The sequence below is a fragment of the Miscanthus floridulus genome, chromosome 11, assembly GCF_019320115.1.
Source record: "Miscanthus floridulus cultivar M001 chromosome 11, ASM1932011v1, whole genome shotgun sequence".
NCBI lineage: Eukaryota > Viridiplantae > Streptophyta > Magnoliopsida > Poales > Poaceae > Miscanthus > Miscanthus floridulus.
In genome coordinates, this window is record NC_089590.1 from 26,473,187 (window position 1) to 26,494,994 (window position 21,808).

A 21,808-nucleotide genomic window follows, 5' to 3' on the forward strand; every position below is an offset into this window, starting at 1 on the left:
TGCTTGTGCTACTCCTTGCTACAAATTGAAGCCTTCCCATAGCTCCACAAATTTTCTACAGCGATCAAGCTCTGTGTCCTCTGGCAATCGCTCCATTCAATCTTTGGAAGGTTGTACCACTGGTTGCAAGTCACCCCTGCGAGCTTGGTAAGAACGGGTAAGAGTTTGATAACAGCTTTAGTTTGAGTGCCTTGATCAGCACCACTTCCTATTAGCTTTAGGACAAATACTTGTTTTCGTGTTCGTTGCTTTTCCACTAACAATGTCAGGGGAGCCAGCTGATCAGGACACCATGCCTCACTCCCCACGCACTAAAGGCATCATTCACCACTTTAATCGCAAGATGAATGAGCATGTGGAGGGCTTGGCAGAGGAGATTAGGATCGCCAACGAGCAAGTGGGTCAATTTCAGGACGCTCAAATGGCCACAAATGCTACGCTTGCGGAGATGCAGCAAGCACAAGCTGCCCACGCCACCAGCCTTGCCACGCTCACTACACGCCTTGATGAGTTGGTACAACAACTTGCTGATCAACGTGCGGACTTTGATTATGGTGGTGATACCGAGATCGACGACCAGGACCGCCATGGAGGGCGCCACCGCAACCGCCGTGGTGAGCGCGTGGTACGTAATCGAAACGACTCATTTACTAAGATTAAGTTCACAATTCCTTCATTTAATGGCAAATATGATCCGGGTGCGTATCTTGATTGGGAACTTGCGGTAGATCAGAAATTTCATTGTCATGATGTTCCTGCACAATATCAAGTTAGGGCTGCTACTAGTGAGTTTACAGATTTCGCATCAATTTGGTGGCGTGAGCATCGCAGCAAACACCCTAATAACATTCCCACAACTTGGGAGCAATTAAAAACTATCATGCGACACCGATTTGTTCCTTCCTATTATGCACGAGACTTGCTTAATAAAATGCAGCGTTTTCAGCAAGGAACCAAATCTGTAGAAGAGTATTATCAGGAGTTGCAAACCGGCATGATTCGTTGTGGTTTAGTTGAGACTAATGATGCTGCGATGGCACAATTTCGTGGTGGTTTGAACCGTGAAATTCAGGATATTCTTGATTATAAGCACTACGATGATATTACTACTTTGTTTGCATTTGCTTGCAAAGCTGAACGTGAAGTGCAGGGACGACGAGCAAGGACCCATTCTAACTCTTTTGCAGGTCGCACTACTTTGACCCATTCAACCCCTACGACGCCCTATACACCTAGTAGTACGTCACGTGACAAGGCAGCAGCTCCACCTCCAGCGCCCCCTTCAGTTAATAAGAGCGCCTCCTCTTCCACTAGCCGCACAAAGGACATTCAATGCCATCGTTGCAAAGGTTATGGGCATATGATACGGGACTGCCCCAACAAGCGTACGTTGATTATACGTGATGATGGTGAGTATTCTTCCGCTAGTGATTCCGATGAAACTATATACGCTATGCTTGCTGCTGACGTTTCAGGACATGTGGAAGAACACGTGGCTGCCACTGACGCCGACAAGTATGAGAGTCTTGTTGTGCAGCGAGTCCTCAGTACACAAGTTGCACAGCCTGAGCAGAACCAGCGCCACACTTTGTTCCACACCAAAGGCGTTGTGCAAGAACGATCCATCCGCATCATCATTGACGGCGGTAGTTGCAACAATTTGGCAAGTTCGGATCTGGTGGAAAAGTTGTCTCTCCAAACACGTCCACATCCACATCCCTACCACATTCAATGGCTCAACCAGGGTGGCAAACTCAAGGTAACACGCTCGGTTCGTGTTCACTTCTCCATGGGTTCTTATTCTGATTATACTGATTGCGATGTTGTTCCTATGGAGGCATGTTCGTTGTTGCTTGGTAGGCCGTGGCAATATGATACTGATTGTTTACATCATGGTCGCACAAATCATTATTCATTACTGTTTAAGGGCAAGAAAATTATTCTTCATCCAATGACCCCTGAACAGATTGTGAAAGATGACATTGCTAGGGCTACTAAAGCATTAAAACAATGCCAACAACAACCAGCCACGTCTAAAGAAATTAAGCTACATGCTCCTATTTTACTTGCTACGCGTGCTGATTTTGATGAACTACATGTTGATAATATGCCTTGCTATGCGCTTGTATGTTCTCATGTGCTGGTTTCACTCGATGATGCACCATCTTTGGATATACCCCCTGCTGTTACTAAGCTTTTGCAGGACTTTGCCGATGTGTTTCCGAAGGACTTACCACCAGGTCTTCCTCCCATTCGTGGCATTGAGCACCAGATCGACCTCATCTCGGGCGCCCAGCTTCCAAACCGCGCCCCGTACCGTACCAATCCTGATGAGACAAAGGAGATTCAGCGCCAAGTCCAAGCACTACTTGATAAAGGCTACATTCGTGAGTCTCTTAGCCCTTGCTCTGTTCCTGTGCTACTTGTCCCAAAGAAAGATGGTACCTGGCGCATGTGTGTAGATTGTCGAGCGATTAACAATATCACAATTCGTTATCGTTATCCTATACCTCGCCTTGATGATATGCTTGACGAGCTTAGCGGTGCTGTTATATTCTCCAAGGTAGATTTGCGTAGCGGGTACCATCAGATTAGAATGAAACTTGGGGACGAATGGAAGATGGCTTTTAAAACAAAATTTGGCTTATATGAATGGTTAGTTATGCCGTTTGGATTGACTAATGCTCCCAGCACGTTTATGCGCTTAATGAATGAAGTTTTGAGGCCTTTCATAGGCTTGTTTGTGGTTGTTTATTTTGATGATATTCTGATTTACAGCAAGTCTAGGGAAGAGCATTTGGAACATTTGCATGCTATTTTTGATGCTTTGCGCGCTGCCTGCTTGTTTGGTAACTTGGACAAGTGCGACTTCTGCACACAACGTGTTTCGTTTCTTGGCTATGTTGTTACTCCGCAGGGCATTGAGGTGGACAACAGCAAGATTGACGCCATCCAGAGCTGGCCCACGCCAACGACAGTTACGCAGATTCGGAGTTTTCTTGGGCTTGCAGGTTTCTACCGACGGTTCGTGCGTGACTTCAGCTCCATTGCCGCCCCGTTGCATGAGCTCACCAAGAAGGGTGTTCCTTTCTCCTGGGGTGTGGCACAGGACGAGGCATTCACCATTCTAAAAGATAAGTTGACACATGCCCCCTTACTACAGCTACCTGATTTCAATAAGATGTTTGAACTTGAATGCGATGCTAGTGGTATTGGGTTAGGCGGTGTTTTGCTGCAAGCGGGCAAGCCAGTTGCTTACTTTAGCGAAAAATTAAACGGTGCTAGTCTGAATTATTCCACTTATGATAAGGAGCTTTTCGCTTTGGTTCGCACACTTCAAACATGGCAGCACTATCTTTGGCCTCGCGAGTTTATAATTCATTCTGATCATGAGGCATTAAAACATATTCGTAGCCAAACTAATCTGAACCGTCGGCATGCTAAGTGGGTCGAATTCATAGAGTCTTTTCCTTACATCATCAAACACAAGAACGGGAAAGACAACATTATTGCTGATGCTTTGTCGCGTAGATACACCATGCTGTCCCAGTTAGACTTTAAAATTTTTGGTTTACAAACTGTGAAAGAACAATACGCCGATGATCCTGGCTTTAAGGACATCATGCTGCATTGCAAGGATGGTAAACCATGGGGTAAATTCCATGTAACCGATGGGTTTTTGTTCCGCGCTAACAAGCTATGTATTCCCGCAAGCTCGGTTCGTCTTTTGCTGTTGCAGGAAGCGCATGGTGGCGGCCTCATGGGACACTTTGGCGTTTACAAGACACAGGAGATTTTGGCCGCGCACTTCTTTTGGCCCCAGATGCGCCGCGACGTGGAGCGTTTTGTTGCACGCTGCACCACGTGCCAGAAAGCTAAGTCACACCTGAACAACCACGGTTTGTATATGCCGTTACCTGTCCCTACTTCTCCTTGGCTAGATATTTCTATGGATTTTGTTTTGGGCTTACCTCGAACTAAGAAGGGGAGGGATAGTATCTTTGTGGTTGTTGATCGATTCTCTAAAATGGCTCACTTCATACCATGTCATAAAACTGATGATGCTAGCAGCGTTGCTGAGTTGTTCTTTCGTGAGATTATTCGTTTACATGGTGTTCCAAATACAATAGTCTCAGATCGCGATGCTAAGTTCCTAAGTCATTTTTGGAGATCTCTTTGGAATAAACTAGGAACTAAATTGCTTTTCAGCACCACTTGTCACCCACAAACAGATGGGCAAACTGAGGTTGTGAACAGAACCTTATCTACCATGCTTAGGGCTATGTTAGACAAGAATCTGAAACTTTGGGAGGATTGTTTGCCCCATGTCGAGTTTGCTTACAATCATGCTACACATTCCTCCACGAAAATGTGCCCTTTTCAGGTTGTCTATGGTTACATTCCACGGGCGCCAATTGACTTGCTGTCCTTTAACCCTTTGGACGCCCCACATGTCGATGCTATTGCACGTGTTCAACAAATGTTGGACATCCATGAGCAAACACAGCAGAACATTGCGCACACTAATGCTAAAAATCAGGCTGTTGGTAGTAAAGGACGTAAACCTGTTACTTTTGAACCTGGTGACTTGGTTTGGTTGCATTTGCGCAAGGATCAGCTTTCCTAGTTTGCGCAGGTCTAAGCTGATGCCCCGTGCTGCTGGTCCCTTCAAGGTGTTAAAGAAAATCAATGATAATGCTTATATACTTGACCTACCTGCAGACTATGGTGTTTCCTCTAGTTTTAATGTTGCAGATTTGAAACCATATGCGGGCGAGGGTGAGGAGATGCCGTCGAGGACGACTTCGATTCAAGAAGGGGAGGATGATGAGGACATCAACACCGACACGGGAATGGCTACTCCAACTGAACCAGCACAGGCGCCACCAGGACCCATCACTCGAGCTCGTGCACGTGAATTAAACTTCATGATGATTTTGAAGAATGAAGGACCAGAAGTTTCCTAAGTGCATGCGCCATCAATGCTCATGATGAACCTGCCCAGAATAATGTCTAGGTGCTGCGCCACCTATGTGTTTTTAGTTTTGTCAAGAAATAACCAGGAAGGTGCTGCACCATCTAAATCAGGAAAGGGAATCAAGGAGATGGTGTGTGGCTGTTTGGGCGCCTATTCCCTACCTTGTGGGCAGGCTGGGCGTCCTCCTTCCTCCCTCCTCCCCCTATTTAGCCAAGGGCTGCGCCCCCTCTTTGGCTTGGGGTTTTGTTTTGCTTAAGTTAGCCATTGCTACTTCCGAAGCTTCGTCTTCGTGTAATTTAGAACCCCACCTTCGAGTAATATTCAGGGTTGCTCGCCTCAAATTCTTGCTTGTTCTTCGATTGCCTGCAGGAATTGATCTTCGTGATCAGGTTGATCTCGCACCAGCAAGGTCAATAACCATCGGGAGTTGGTTCAGCGATTGCTAAGGCGCCACGGACTTGTTCGTCGTAGTCGGATCGCGAGGGTCGACACCCACCAAATCGTAGTTATCCTCCACTCACCGAAAGATCGGGTACTCCAGCTCTATCACCCGTCCTGCAAGCAATCGAAGAACTAGCAAGAACAACGAAACAAGCACTGAATTTGCAAGATGAAATTGAAAGCCTCAAACTGAATCTTATTATGAGTGGGGTTCCGAAGACAAGGAGACGGGCGGCTGGATCAGCACGCGCGCCTACAAGCAAGTAGCAAAGGCTAAACTTGATCTAAACAAAACCCAAGTGTTCCTGGTGGCGGCTAAGGGGTATATGATGTGTGGAGGATGACCACAAGAGAGTTTGGGTCGTGCTCCAACCCTAGGACGCGTCCCTACTGGACTCTAAACGATACAAGCCCATTGGGCTATCTTAAGGTGGCGCAGCACCCTGGACAGAATAGACCTCTCGGTGATTTTTGGACTGTTGACGCCGCTTCTGAGCCGGTATGAGTACGAGATCAGATCCGTATGAAAGTAGACTTTATTAGCTTTCCAACAAGTCCAGAATCACCCCAATCCGACTCCGTATGTAACCGTGGCGACCGTCGCAAGTTGGAGGTGTGCTGCAGTCCGAATCCAGCCTACGCGAGTCCTTTTCCCTTTCGGTCTTCTCCTTGATTCCTAATCAAAACAAGAGTGCACGTGTCTCCAAGATCTAAACAGGATGGACAAGAGCTCAAGAAGGAACTCACTTGATGATTAACTTTTCGAGCACGAGCATGAGTAATAGGACCAGCAGGTGTCGGCGTGGACGGCGTGGATGTATGATCGGTGTTGATGTCCTCATCATCCTCCCTTTCTTGAATTTGAGTTGTCCTCGACTCAAGCTCATCTTCCTCACCCAAATAAGGCTTCAAATCTGCAATGTTAAATGTGGGACTAACCCCAAAATCTGCAGGAAGATCAAGCTTATATGCATTCTCATTTATTCGTTGCATCACTTTAAAAGGACCATCCGCTCTAGGCATCGATTTAGATTTTCTTAATTCAGGAAACCTATCCTTTCGCAAATGCAACCAAACCAAATCTCTAGGTTCAAGAATCAATTCCCTTCTACCTTTATCTCCAGCAAATTTGTACTTAGCATTCATGCGCTCTTTGTTTTCTTTAGTGGTTTCATGTAGTTTTAGCATCAATTCAGCACGTTGCTTAGCATCAAAATTCAACTTTTCAGAACTTGGCAATGGCATTAAATCAATAGGAGCACGTGGTAACAAGCCATAAACAATCTCAAAGGGACACATCTTCGTAGTAGAATGCAGCGAACGATTATAAGAAAACTCAATATGAGGCAAACAATCTTCCCACATCTTAATATTCTTCTTTAAAATAGTCCTTAACATAGTAGACAAAGTTCTATTCACAACTTCAGTTTGACCATCAGTTTGGGGGTGACAAGTGGTGGAAAATAAAAGCTTAGTCCCCAATTTGGCCCATAAAGTTCTCCAAAAATGGCTAAGAAATTTAGCATCACAATCAGAAACAATTGTATTTGGCACACCATGCAAGCGAACAACTTCTCGAAAGAACAAATCAGCAATATTTGTAGCATCATCAGTTTTATGACATGGTATGAAATGTGCCATTTTAGAGAATCGATCCATAACCACAAAAACACTATCTCGCCCTTTCCTAGTCCGTGGCAATCCCAACACAAAATCCATAGAAATGTCCTCCCAAGGAGCACTAGGAACAGGAAGAGGCATATACAAACCGTGTGGATTCAATCGGGACTTAGCCTTTTGACATGTTGTGCAGCGAGCAACAAATCTCTCCACATCTCGTCGCATCTTTGGCCAAAAGAAATGACCAGCAAGAATGTCCTCCGTCTTCTTCGCTCCAAAATGCCCCATCAAGCCACCTCCATGCGCTTCCTGCAGCAACAACAAGTGAACGGAGCTAGCTGGAATGCATAGCTTGTTAGCTCTAAACACAAACCCATCATTGACGATGAATTTGTTCCACGTTTTTCCATCTTTACAATGCAATTCAATTCCACTCGCATCACATTCAAGCTCGAAAGTCTTATTAAAATCAGGGAGTTGGAGTAGAGGTGCATGTGTTAACTTATCTTTCAGCACATGGAAGGCGTGCTCTTGTGCTTTGCCCCAAGAAAAGGGCACTCCCTTCTTTGTAAGCTCATTCAATGGTGCAGCAATGGTGCTGAAGTCCTTCACAAAACGGCGATAGAAACCAGCAAGTCCTAGGAAACTCCGCACTTGTGTGACCGTCGTGGGTACATGCCATCCTTGTATAGCTTCCACCTTGGCTTTATCAACCTCAATTCCCTGTGGAGTGACAACATAGCCAAGAAACGATACTCGATCGGTGCAGAAAGTGCACTTCTCAAGGTTACCAAACAAACGTGCATCACGTAGAGCATTGAAAACAGCACATAAGTGATCAAGGTGTTCATCTATGGATTTGCTATAAATCAGTATATCATCAAAGTAGACGACAACAAATTTCCCAATGAAAGCACGCAAAACCTCGTTCATTAATCTCATGAAAGTACTAGGTGCATTAGTTAACCCAAAAGGCATGACTAACCACTCATATAGACCGAACTTGGTTTTGAAAGCAGTTTTCCATTCATCTCCCAATTTCATACGAATCTGGTGGTACCCACTACGCAAATCAACCTTTGAAAACACAACAGCACCACTCAATTCATCAAGCATATCATCTAGTCGTGGAATAGGGTGTCGATATCGAATGGTGATATTATTAATAGCCCTACAATCAACACACATGCGCCATGTTCCATCTTTCTTAGGCACTAAAATCACTGGAACAGCACAAGGACTAAGAGACTCACGCACATAACCTTTGTCTAGTAGTTCTTGCACTTGTCGCTGAATTTCCTTCGTTTCCTCCGGATTGGTCCTGTATGGCGCACGGTTTGGCAAAGATGCTCTAGGGATAAGATCAATTTGGTGCTCAATACCTCGTATTGGTGGCAGCCCCGCTGGTATCTCAATGGGGAACACATCAGAATACTCCTGCAAAATGTTAGCAACAGCAGGGGGCAAAGAACGTTGCATATCCTCAAATGAAATGAAAGCATCCTTGCATACCAAAGCATAAGCAACAGAGGTGGATGCATTGAACTCATTAATATCAGATTTTGTAGCAAGCATACAACGTCCTTTCAATTTTATCTCATCTTTGTCATCAACAACAGATTTGTCACTCTCGCTCTTTGCTTTTGCAGCCTTAGTAACATCAGATTTCATAATAGCTTCAGGAGACATAGGATGCAACACAATTTTTCGATCATGGTATAGAAACGAATATTGATTTGATCTACCATGATGCATCGAATCTCTATCAAATTGCCATGGTCTACCTAGCAGAATATTGCAAGCTTGCATAGGCACAACATCACATTCAACAATATCTTTGTATGATCCGATGGCAAAATCGATTCGCACCAGTCTCGTTACCTTTGCCTTACCACTGTTGTTCAGCCATTAGATGTAGTAGGGATGGGGGTGTGGTTTGGTGGTGAGGGTGAGCTTCTGTACCATGTCGCTACTTACCAAGTTGTTGCAGCTACCTCCATCAATGATCATGCGGCACGAACGCTCCTTGATGACACACTTTGTTTGGAATAAAGTGTGTCGCTGATTTTGCTCCGCCTTCTCCATTTGTGCACTAAGCACTCGCTGTACAATCAAGCTCTCATAGTGCTCCGCGTCACCTGCATTAATGTGTTCTTCTATGTGTTCCTCACTACCTGCATAGTCAGCCGCAAGCAATGCAAGTGTATCTTCATCAAAATCACTAGCGGATGAACACTCACCATCATCTTTGACAATCATAACACGCTTGTTTGGGCAGTCACGCATCATATGGCCATATCCCTTGCACCGATGACATTGTATGTTGCTTGTTCTACCTGTCGATGCCACGGATGAAGTACTCGCAGCCGGCTTTTGCGCTGTCTTCGCTACTGAATTGGTGGGGGCAGCTCGAGTCTTATCACTAGATGATGGCGTAGGAGCACGTGTAGATGGAGTTGTAGACGTGCGCGGCTGCCATGAACTAGCTTTCCCTGCAGAAACATTAGTCCTTGCGCTAGCACGTCGTCCCTGCACTTCCCTTACAGCTTTACAGGCAAGATGAAACAGTTTGGTTACGTTATTGTATTCTTTGTAAGCGAGGATATCCTGAATTTCCCGATTTAACCCACCTAAAAATCTAGCCATAGCAGGTTCCTCATCCTCCTCTAATTTACAACGCAACATACCCGTTTGTAATTCCTGATAGTATTCTTCTACACTTTTAGAACCTTGTCTCAATTGCTGCAACTTATTTATCATATCACGGGCGTAGTAAGATGGAACAAATCTAGCTCTCATAGCTCGTTTCAGCGCATCCCAAGTTTTAGGTATGTTATTAGGATTTTTCTTGCCATATTCAATCCACCAAACAGAAGCAAAATCTGTGAACTCACTAGTAGCAGCCCTAACACGTGTGTTCTCAGGAAATTCATAGCATGCAAACTTTTGATCAACAACAATCTCCCAAGTAATGTATGCATCAGGGTCATATTTACCATCAAAAGGAGGTATTTTAAATTTAATCTTACTGAAAGCATCATCATTATTGTGTACCTCGCGTCGGCGGTGGCCACCCATACCTCTACGGTTGTGACATAGGCGACGTCGATCACGAGTGTCTCGATCATCATGTTCAGTATCACCTGTGTATTCTTCATCATAACTACCATCCTCTCGATCTTCCTCCTTCTTTTCTTCTTTATGCTGGTCTTTATCATTGTTGTGGAGGTCATCAAAACGCCTCAGCAGAGCAGCAAGGCTTTTGTCCACACTAGCAATGGACTTCTCCAAACCTGCAAGCTTGTTGTTTGTGGCAATCTGCGTAGCCTCCAACTGCCCAAGTTTGTCATTTGTCACCTGCAAGTCATTATCAAGTCCCTCTGTGTGCAGCTTCACTTTCCTTTCAAAATGTTGTATGACGCCCTTTGTGCGAGGCGAATGTGGAATTTGGTTATCTTCGTCGGACCCTGACATGGTTCAAAGACAAAGACAACAAGAAGACAAGTGAAGAAATAAAAGCCCTACAACTACTAGGATGTAGCTACAGCAAGTCGCTCACTCTCCACCTGTTACACAAGTTCTTACCAGTTCTTACCTTGCTCGACAGGAGGGGTCGTCTACCAACAAGTCTGCAGCAATGGATGAAGTGTATCGGTGCTGCAGCACGAGACCTGTCAAGCTGTAGAATATGTGGAGCTATAGGTGGGCTGAAATAAGGAACGAACTAGCACCACGTTAGTTACAAAAGCAAGCTGAATAATCGTTCAACCGGCGGTACTGTGCTGGTCCTAGTCTAGACCGTGCTAGAGACGCGAGCCTGGACACAAAGGAGAGCACAACACACCACCCAAAGTGAACGAAAAATCTCTAAGATCAGCCCCTTTCTCTTCTTTTCTTTTGCTTCTTTCTCATTTTTTTCTTTTTTTTCTTTTTTTTGAATATATTTTTTTTTCAGGGGGCACTCAAAACTGATTATATGAACAAGAACACTCCCAAAGAGTAACTCAGCACACACACTTTTTCTGAAAGGGTTGGGGTATTCCGGTAAAAAAAAGATATGAATACTTGCTACGTGGTTAGTTTGATATTTGTAGCACAGGGTGAACTGATTCCTCGTCCGATTGGAACTTCCAATTCTACTCGGACTTGGCCAACAGCGAGGAATAACTGATTCCTTGATCCGACTCAAACTCGAAAACCTACTTGGATTCGGCCAACAGAGAGGAACAGCCGATTCCTCGTCCGATTCAAACTTCAAACCCTACTTGGATTCGGCCAACAGAGAGACTATATGATAGCGCGTGTTGTGATAGGAAAGTGACAAGAACTCGAAACTCTAAGGGAATAAACTAAGACCAGCAATCCGACACACCCGATGCAACCGAATATTCAACAAGCCCTAACTAGGTAGCACTAGCCACGGCTCAAAGGTCTATAGGATTGCAGAAAACTAATCTACTATTTTTTTGGCTTTTCTAGACTATAGGAAAAATAAAACAGTGAAGGATTGGAAGTCTCTCACCGATAAACCTTGCTCTGATTACCAATTGATATGAACCCACTAGGGTTTATGGATGATCTTTCGATGAGAGGCGTGAGACAACTCGATTTGGTGGATGGAGATGACGTTCACGGCCCGACTACAGCCTTCCAAGACTGCGCCTTAGCAACCGATACACCACCTCCAAAGGCCGTCACGATCTTGTGGAGCGCAACAACCAGCCACTAGGGCTCCCGTCCTGCAAGCAATCGAAGAACTAGCAAGAACAACGAAACAAGCACTGAATTTGCAAGATGAAATTGAAAGCCTCAAACTGAATCTTATTATGAGTGGGGTTCCGAAGACAAGGAGACGGGCGGCTAGATCAGCACGTGCGCCTACAAGCAAGTAGCAAAGGCTAAACTTGATCTAAACAAAACCCAAGTGTTCCTGGTGGCGGCTAAGGGGTATATGATGTGTGGAGGATGACCACAAGAGAGTTTGGGTCATGCTCCAACCCTAGGACGCGTCCCTACTGGACTCTAAACGATACAAGCCCATTGGGCTAACTTAAGGTGGCGCAGCACCCTGGACAGAATAGACCTCTCGGTGATTTTTGGACTGTTGACGCCGCTTCTGAGCCGGTATGAGTACAAGATCAGATCCGTATGAAAGTAGACTTTATTAGCTTTCCAACAAGTCCAGAATCACCCCAATCCGACTCCGTATGTAACCGTGGCGACCGTCGCAAGTTGGAGGTGTGCTGCAGTCCGAATCTAGCCTACGCGAGTCCTTTTCCCTTTCGGTCTTCTCCTTGATTCCTAATCAAAACAAGAGTGCACGTGTCTCCAAGATCTAAACAGGATGGACAAGAGCTCAAGAAGGAACTCACTTGATGATTAACTTTTCGAGCATGAGCACGAGTAATAGGACCAGCAGGTGTCGGCGTGGACGGCGTGGATGTATGATCGGTGTTGATGTCCTCATCACGCTAGATGTACCATAGGCTCTGAGATGGTTTTGGACGCAACCGATGGTACCACTAAGTGACGAGGCTCAAGTGGAAGCTCGTTTCGGTCCATTTAGAGATAGTGCTAATTTTGACGCAAGATAAGTGCACGGTTTGCATCGAACGTACCATAGGCTAGGAAATCATTTTTGATGCATCCAATGGACCTCCTTGGTGATGTGGGTCATGTGGAATCTCTCTTCTTTCCATTTGGAGGTAGTGTTAGCTTCGGTGCTAGATAGGTGCATGGTTTGCAGTAGACGTTCCATAGGCTCAGAAATCATTTTGGTCGCACCCAATGGTACCACTAGGTGATGAGGCTCAAGTGGAAGCTCATTTCGGTACATTTGGAGATAGTGCTAATCTTGACGCAAGATAGGTGCACGGTTTGCGTTGAACGTACCATAGGCTAGGAAATCATTTTGGATGCACCCAATGGAACTCCTAGGTGACGTGGGTTATGTGGAATCTCACTTCTTTCCGTTTGGAGACTGATGAGGACATCAACACCAATGTTACATCCACACCGACACGAGTACCAGTTTCTGGTCCTATTACTCGCGCCCATGCTCGTCACATTAATCATCAAGTAAGTTCACTCTTGAGTTCCTGTCCATCATATTTAGACCATGGAGACGTGTGCACTCTTGTTTTTTTAGGAACCAGGGACTGACCCAAAGGGACAAGGATTCGCGGAGGCTGAATTCGGACTCCAGGACAGCTCCAACTCGTGATGGTCACCACGGTCGCATACGGACTCGGATTGGGGCGTTGAAGTACTTCATGGAATCCTTATGAAGTCTATTTTCATATGGATCTGGAATCAAGTCCATATCTGTTTTGAGGTGGCCGCAATGACTGAATTATGACTGAGAGCTTGTCTGTCCAAAGGTGCTGCGTCACCTTAGTTTGGTCCAATGGGCCGTGTATCAAGTTGGGTCCATTAGGGACGTGTCCTAGGGTTGGAGAACGACCCCAACACCCCCTGGTTGTCCTTCCACCTTCATATACTCCTTAGCCGCCACCAAGGATAGGCGGGTTTTGTTTAGATCAAGTTTAGCTATCGCTACTTACTTGTAAGCGCGCGTGCTGGATCAGCCGCCCGTCTTCTTGTCTTCGGAACCCCACCTTGATTGAGATTGAGTTTGAAACTTTCATCTACATCTTGTAATTTAGTACTTGCTATACTAGTTCTTGCTAGTTCTTCGATTGCTTGCAGGACGAGTGCCCTAGTGGCCGGGTGACGCGCTCCACAAGATCATGGCAGCCATTGGAGGTGGTGTATCGGTTGCTAAGGCGTAGCTTGGAAGGCTGTAATCGGGCCATGAACGTCGTCTCCACCAATAAATCGAGTTATCCCACACCTCTCATCGAAAGATCGGGAACAAACCCTAGCGTGATCATATCAGTTGGTAATCAGAGCAAGGTTTATCGTTGAGAGTCTTCCAATTCTTCATTGTTCTAATTTTTCCTATAGTCCAGAAAAGGCAAAAAAATATAGTAGATTAGTTTTATCGCGATCCTATAAACCCTTTGAGCCTTTGCTAGCACTGCTTAGTTAGGGCTTGTTGAGTCGTCGGCTACATCGGTTGTGTCGAGTTGCTGGTCACACCAGATGGTACCACTAGGTGAGTAGGCTCAAGTGGAAGCTCATTTCCGTACATTTGGAGATAGTGCTAATCTTAACGCAAGATAGGTGCACGGTTTACGTCGAACGTACCATAGGCAAGGAAATCATGTTGGATGCACCCAATGGAACTTCTAGGTGCGTGGGTTGTGTGGAATCCCACTTCTTTTCCATTTGGAGACAGTGTTAGTGTCGGTGCAAGATAGGTGCATGGTTTGCACTCGATGTACTATAGGCTTAGAAATCGATTTGGTCGCACCCGATGGTACCACTAGGTGACGAGGCTCAATTGGAAGCTCATTTCGGTACATTTGGAGATAGTGCTAATCTTGACGCAAGATAGGTGCACGGTTTGCGTCGAACATACCATAGGCTAGGAAATCATTTTGGATGCACCCAATGGAACTCCTAGGTGATGTGGGTTATGTGGAATCTCAGTTCTTTCCGTTTGGAGATAGTGTTAGTGTCGGTGCAAGCTAGGTGCATGGTTTGCGCTAGACGTACCAGAGGCTCTGAGATTGTTTTGGACGCAACCACTGGTACCACTAGGTGACGAGGCTCATGTGGAAGCTCATTTTGGTCCGTTTAGAGATAGTGCTAATCTTGACGCAAGATAGGTGCATGGTTTGCGTCGAGTGTAACATAGGCTTGGAAATCATTTTGCATGCACCCGATGGAGCACCTTGGTGACGTGGGTCATGTGGAATCTCTCTTCTTTTCATTTGGATGTAGTGTTAGCGTCGGTGCAAGATAGGTGCATGGTTTGCACTAGACGTACCATAGGCTCAGAAATCATTTTGGTCGTACCTGATGGTACCACTAGGTGACGAGGCTCAAGTGGTAGCTCATTTCGGTACATTTGGACATTGTGCTAATCTTGATGCAAGATAGGTGCACGGTTTGCGTCGAACGTACCATAGGATAGGAAATCATTTTGGATGCACCCAATGGAACTCCTAGGTGACGTGGGTTATGTGGAAGCTCACTTCTTTCCGTTTGGAGATAGTGTTAGTGTCGGAGCAAGCTAGGTGCATGGTTTACGCTAGACGTAGACGTACCATAGGCTCTGAGATCATTTTGGATGCAACCGATGGTACCACTAGGTGATGAGGCTCAAGTGGAAGCTCGTTTCAGTCCGTTTAGAGATAGTGCTAATTGATATGAACCCGCTAGGGTTTATGGACGATCTTTCGATGAGAGGCGTGAGATCACTCGATTTGGTGGATGGAGATGACGTTCATGGCCCGACTACAGCCTTCCAAGACCGCGCCTTAGCAACCGATACACCACCTCCAAAGGCCGTCATGATCTTGTGGAGCGCGACAACCAGCCACTAGGGCTCCCGTCCTGCAACCAATCGAAGAACTAGCAAGAACAAGGAAACAAGCACTGAATTTGCAAGATGGAATTGAAAGCCTCAAACTGAATCTTATTTTGAGTGGGGTTCCGAAGACAAGGAGACGGGCGGCTGGATCAGCACGCGCGCCTACAAGCAAGTAGCAAAGGCTAAACTTGATCTAAACAAAACCCAATCTGTTTGTGGCGGCTCTAATCCTTATTAATACCTAGGGGAATGACCAGGGCGGTGTTGGGGTCATTCTCCAACCCTAGGACGCGTCCCTAATGGACCCAACTATACATGGACCATCGGCCCAAAATAGGGTGATGCAGCACCAAAGGCAGAAAAGGTCCCGGCGTTGAAACGATGACTGCAGAAGCATCGGATAAGATATAGCCATGAGTCTAGATCCGTTGGAAAATAGACTTGATAAGCTTTCCAAAAAGTGCTAGAACGTCCCAATCGGAGTCCATATGAAGTTGTGGTGACCGTCGCAATTTGGGACTATTTTGTAGTCCGAATTCAACTTCCAAAACGTGTTGGACTTGGACTCTTTCTGTCCTTGGAACCAAAGTGACGTGGTGGCCTAGCGGAGGACGTTAGGAATACTTGGATTTGGTCCCCAATCAACTTCATTAACCTTCCATGCTTTCCATATGCAATCAAACCTTCCCTTGATCCATGTAAGTAATTCTAAAAATGAGAATGAACACACATCATGGTGCAGCATCAATTCATCAAATGCATCAATGATAAGCCTCATATAGAATGGTTGCACCTTTGGTATAGAAGTGGTTGGCATGGTCATATTTGAGCCAATGATGTCCTCATCACTAATTTTGACGCAAGATAAGTGCACGGTTTGCGTCGAACGTACCATAGGCTAGGAAATCATTTTTGATGCACCCAATGGACCTCCTTGGTGATGTGGGTCATGTGGAATCTCTCTTCTTTCCGTTTGGAGGTAGTGTTAGCTTCGGTGCTAGATAGGTGCATGGTTTGCAGTAGACGTTCCATAGGCTCAGAAATCATTTTGGTCGCACCCGATGGTACCACTAGGTGATGAGGCTCAAGTGGAAGCTCATTTCGGTACATTTGGAGATAGTGCTAATCTTGACGCAAGATAGGTGCACGGTTTGCGTCGAACGTACCATAGGCTAGGAAATCATTTTGGATGCACCCAATGGAACTCCTAGGTGACGTGGGTTATGTGGAATCTCACTTCTTTCCGTTTGGAGACTGATGAGGACATCAACACCAATGTTACATCCACACCGACACGAGTACTAGTTTCTGGTCCTATTACTCGCGCCCGTGCTCGTCACATTAATCATCAAGTAAGTTCACTCTTGAGTTCCTGTCCATCATATTTAGACCATGGAGATGTGTGCACTCTTGTTTTTTTAGGAACCAGGGACTGACCCAAAGGGACAAGGATTCGCGGAGGCTGAATTCGGACTCCAGGACAGCTCCAACTCGTGATGGTCACCACGGTCGCATACGGACTCGGATTGGGGCGTTCAAGTACTTCATGGAATCCTTATGAAGTCTATTTTCATATGGATCTGGAATCAAGTCCATATCTGTTTTGAGGTGGCCGCAATGACTGAATTATGACTGAGAGCTTGTCTGTCCAAAGGTGCTGCGTCACCTTAGTTTGGTCCAATGGGCCGTGTATCAAGTTGGGTCCATTAGGGACGTGTCCTAGGGTTGGAGAACGACCCCAACACCCCCTGGTCGTCCTTCCACCTTCATATACTCCTTAGCCGCCACCAAGGATAGGCGGGTTTTGTTTAGATCAAGTTTAGCTATCGCTACTTGCTTGTAAGCGCGCGTGCTGGATCAGCCGCCCATCTTCTTGTCTTCGGAACCCCACCTTGATTGAGATTGAGTTTGAAACTTTCATCTACATCTTGTAATTTAGTACTTGCTATACTTGTTCTTGCTAGTTCTTCGATTGCTTGCAGGACGAGTGCCCTAGTGGCCGGGTGACGCGCTCCACAAGATCATGGCAGCCATTGGAGGTGGTGTATCGGTTGCTAAGGCGTAGCTTGGAAGGCTGTAATCGGGCCATGAACGTCGTCTCCACCCATCAATCGAGTTATCCCACACCTCTCATCGAAAGATCGGGAACAAACCCTAGCGTGATCATATCAGTTGGTAATCAGAGCAAGGTTTATCGTTGAGAGTCTTCCAATTCTTCATTGTTCTAATTTTTCCTATAGTCCAGAAAAGGCAAAAAAATATAGTAGATTAGTTTTATCGCGATCCTATAAACCCTTTGAGCCTTTGCTAGCACTGCTTAGTTAGGGCTTGTTGAGTCATCGGCTACATCGGTTGTGTCAAGTTGCTGGTCACACCAGATGGTACCACTAGGTGAGTAGGCTCAAGTGGAAGCTCATTTCCGTACATTTGGAGATAGTGCTAATCTTAACGCAAGATAGGTGCACGGTTTACGTCGAACGTACCATAGGCAAGGAAATCATGTTGGATGCACCCAATGGAACTTCTAGGTGCGTGGGTTGTGTGGAATCCCACTTCTTTTCCATTTGGAGACAGTGTTAGTGTCGGTGCAAGATAGGTGCATGGTTTGCACTCGATGTACTATAGGCTTAGAAATCGATTTGGTCGCACCCGATGGTACCACTAGGTGACGAGGCTCAATTGGAAGCTCATTTTGGTACATTTGGAGATAGTGCTAATCTTGACGCAAGATAGGTGCACGGTTTGCGTCGAACATACCATAGGCTAGGAAATCATTTTGGATGCACCCAATGGAACTCCTAGGTGATGTGGGTTATGTGGAATCTCAGTTCTTTCCGTTTGGAGATAGTGTTAGTGTCGGTGCAAGCTAGGTGCATGGTTTGCGCTAGACGTACCAGAGGCTCTGAGATTGTTTTGGACGCAACCACTGGTACCACTAGGTGACGAGGCTCATGTGGAAGCTCATTTTGGTCCATTTAGAGATAGTGCTAATCTTGACGCAAGATAGGTGCATGGTTTGCGTCGAGTGTAACATAGGCTTGGAAATCATTTTGCATGCACCCGATGGAGCACCTTGGTGACGTGGGTCATGTGGAATCTCTCTTCTTTTCATTTGGATGTAGTGTTAGCGTCGGTGCAAGATAGGTGCATGGTTTGCACTAGACGTACCATAGGCTCAGAAATCATTTTGGTCGTACCTGATGGTACCACTAGGTGACGAGGCTCAAGTGGTAGCTCATTTCGGTACATTTGGACATTGTGCTAATCTTGATGCAAGATAGGTGCACGGTTTGCGTCGAACGTACCATAGGATAGGAAATCATTTTGGATGCACCCAATGGAACTCCTAGGTGACGTGGGTTATGTGGAAGCTCACTTCTTTCCGTTTGGAGACAGTTTTAGTGTCGGAGCAAGCTAGGTGCATGGTTTACGCTAGACGTAGACGTACCATAGGCTCTGAGATCATTTTGGATGCAACCGATGGTACCACTAGGTGATGAGGCTCAAGTGGAAGCTCGTTTCAGTCCGTTTAGAGATAGTGCTAATTGATATGAACCCGCTAGGGTTTATGGACGATCTTTCGATGAGAGGCGTGAGATCACTCGATTTGGTGGATGGAGATGACGTTCATGGCCCGACTATAGCCTTCCAAGACCGCGCCTTAGCAACCGATACACCACCTCCAAAGGCCGTCACGATCTTGTGGAGCGCGACAACCAGCCACTAGGGCTCCCGTCCTGCAAGCAATCGAAGAACTAGCAAGAACAAGGAAACAAGCACTGAATTTGCAAGATGGAATTGAAAGCCTCAAACTGAATCTTATTTTGAGTGGGGTTCCGAAGACAAGGAGACGGGCGGCTGGATCAGCACGCGCGCCTACAAGCAAGTAGCAAAGGCTAAACTTGATCTAAACAAAACCCAATCTGTTTGTGGCGGCTCTAATCCTTATTAATACCTAGGGGAATGACCAGGGCGGTGTTGGGGTCATTCTCCAACCCTAGGACGCGTCCCTAATGGACCCAACTATACATGGACCATCGGCCCAAAATAGGGTGATGCAGCACCAAAGGCAGAAAAGGTCCCGGCGTTGAAACGATGACTGCAGAAGCATCGGATAAGATATAGCCATGAGTCCAGATCCGTTGGAAAATAGACTTGATAAGCTTTCCAAAAAGTGCTAGAACGTCCCAATCGGAGTCCATATGAAGTTGTGGTGACCGTCGCAATTTGGGACTATTTTGTAGTCCGAATTCAACTTCCAAAACGTGTTGGACTTGGACTCTTTCTGTCCTTGGAACCAAAGTGACGTGGTGGCCTAGCGGAGGACGTTAGGAATACTTGGATTTGGTCCCCAATCAACTTCATTAACCTTCCATGCTTTCCATATGCAATCAAACCTTCCCTTGATCCATGTAAGTAATTCTAAAAATGAGAATGAACACACATCATGGTGCAGCATCAATTCATCAAATGCATCAATGATAAGCCTCATATAGAATGGTTGCACCTTTGGTATAGAAGTGGTTGGCATGGTCATATTTGAGCCAATGATGTCCTCATCACTAATTTTGACGCAAGATAAGTGCACGGTTTGCATCGAACGTACCATAGGCTAGGAAATCATTTTTGATGCACCCAATGGACCTCCTTGGTGATGTGGGTCATGTGGAATCTCTCTTCTTTCCGTTTGGAGGTAGTGTTAGCTTCGGTGCTAGATAGGTGCATGGTTTGCAGTAGACGTTCCATAGGCTCAGAAATCATTTTGGTCGCACCCGATGGTACCACTAGGTGATGAGGCTCAAGTGGAAGCTCATTTCGGTACATTTGGAGATAGTGCTAATCTTGACGCAAGATAGGTGCACGGTTTGCGTCGAACGTACCATAGGCTAGGAAATCATTTTGGATGCACCCAATGGAACTCCTAGGTGACGTGGGTTATGTGGAATCTCACTTCTTTCCGTTTGGAGACTGATGAGGACATCAACACCAATGTTACATCCACACCGACACGAGTACTAGTTTCTGGTCCTATTACTCGCGCCCGTGCTCGTCACATTAATCATCAAGTAAGTTCACTCTTGAGTTCCTGTCCATCATATTTAGACCATGGAGACGTGTGCACTCTTGTTTTTTTAGGAACCAGGGACTGACCCAAAGGGACAAGGATTCGCGGAGGCTGAATTCGGACTCCAGGACAGCTCCAACTCGTGATGGTCACCACGGTCGCATACGGACTCGGATTGGGGCGTTGAAGTACTTCATGGAATCCTTATGAAGTCTATTTTCATATGGATCTGGAATCAAGTCCATATCTGTTTTGAGGTGGCCGCAATGACTGAATTATGACTGAGAGCTTGTCTGTCCAAAGGTGCTGCGTCACCTTAGTTTGGTCCAATGGGCCGTGTATCAAGTTGGGTCCATTAGGGACGTGTCCTAGGGTTGGAGAACGACCCCAACACCCCCTGGTCGTCCTTCCACCTTCATATACTCCTTAGCCGCCACCAAGGATAGGCGGGTTTTGTTTAGATCAAGTTTAGCTATCGCTACTTGCTTGTAAGCGCGCGTGCTGGATCAGCCGCCCGTCTTCTTGTCTTCGGAACCCCACCTTGATTGAGATTGAGTTTGAAACTTTCATCTACATCTTGTAATTTAGTACTTGCTATACTTGTTCTTGCTAGTTCTTCGATTGCTTGCAGGACGAGTGCCCTAGTGGCCGGGTGACGCGCTCCACAAGATCATGGCAGCCATTGGAGGTGGTGTATCGGTTGCTAAGGCGTAGCTTGGAAGGCTGTAATCGGGCCATGAACGTCGTCTCCACCCATCAATCGAGTTATCCCACACCTCTCATCGAAAGATCGGGAACAAACCCTAGCGTGATCATATCAGTTGGTAATCAGAGCAAGGTTTATCGTTGAGAGTCTTCCAATTCTTCATTGTTCTAATTTTTCCTATAGTCCAGAAAAGGCAAAAAATATAGTAGATTAGTTTTATCGCGATCCTATAAACCCTTTGAGCCTTTGCTAGCACTGCTTAGTTAGGGCTTGTTGAGTCGTCGGCTACATCGGTTGTGTCGAGTTGCTGGTCACACCAGATGGTACCACTAGGTGAGTAGGCTCAAGTGGAAGCTCATTTCCGTACATTTGGAGATAGTGCTAATCTTAACGCAAGATAGGTGCACGGTTTACGTCGAACGTACCATAGGCAAGGAAATCATGTTGGATGCACCCAATGGAACTTCTAGGTGCGTGGGTTGTGTGGAATCCCACTTCTTTTCCATTTGGAGACAGTGTTAGTGTCGGTGCAAGATAGGTGCATGGTTTGCACTCGAT

General features: G+C 46.0%; 1 protein-coding gene across 1 annotated transcript in view; it reads left to right on the forward strand.

Moving 5' to 3' along the window:
- The window catches only part of LOC136491721 (uncharacterized), a 160,918-nt gene extending 156,499 nt beyond the window's left edge, over window positions 1–4,419 (forward strand). Inside the window, exons 2-6 of the mRNA XM_066487972.1 lie at window positions 200–625; window positions 2,228–2,387; window positions 2,736–3,183; window positions 3,532–3,641; window positions 4,385–4,419. Of these exons, the coding sequence (XP_066344069.1) occupies window positions 200–625; window positions 2,228–2,387; window positions 2,736–3,183; window positions 3,532–3,641; window positions 4,385–4,419 (1,179 nt within the window). The remainder of the gene's footprint in view (window positions 1–199; window positions 626–2,227; window positions 2,388–2,735; window positions 3,184–3,531; window positions 3,642–4,384) is intronic.
- The last annotated feature ends 17,389 nt before the right edge of the window (window positions 4,420–21,808 follow it).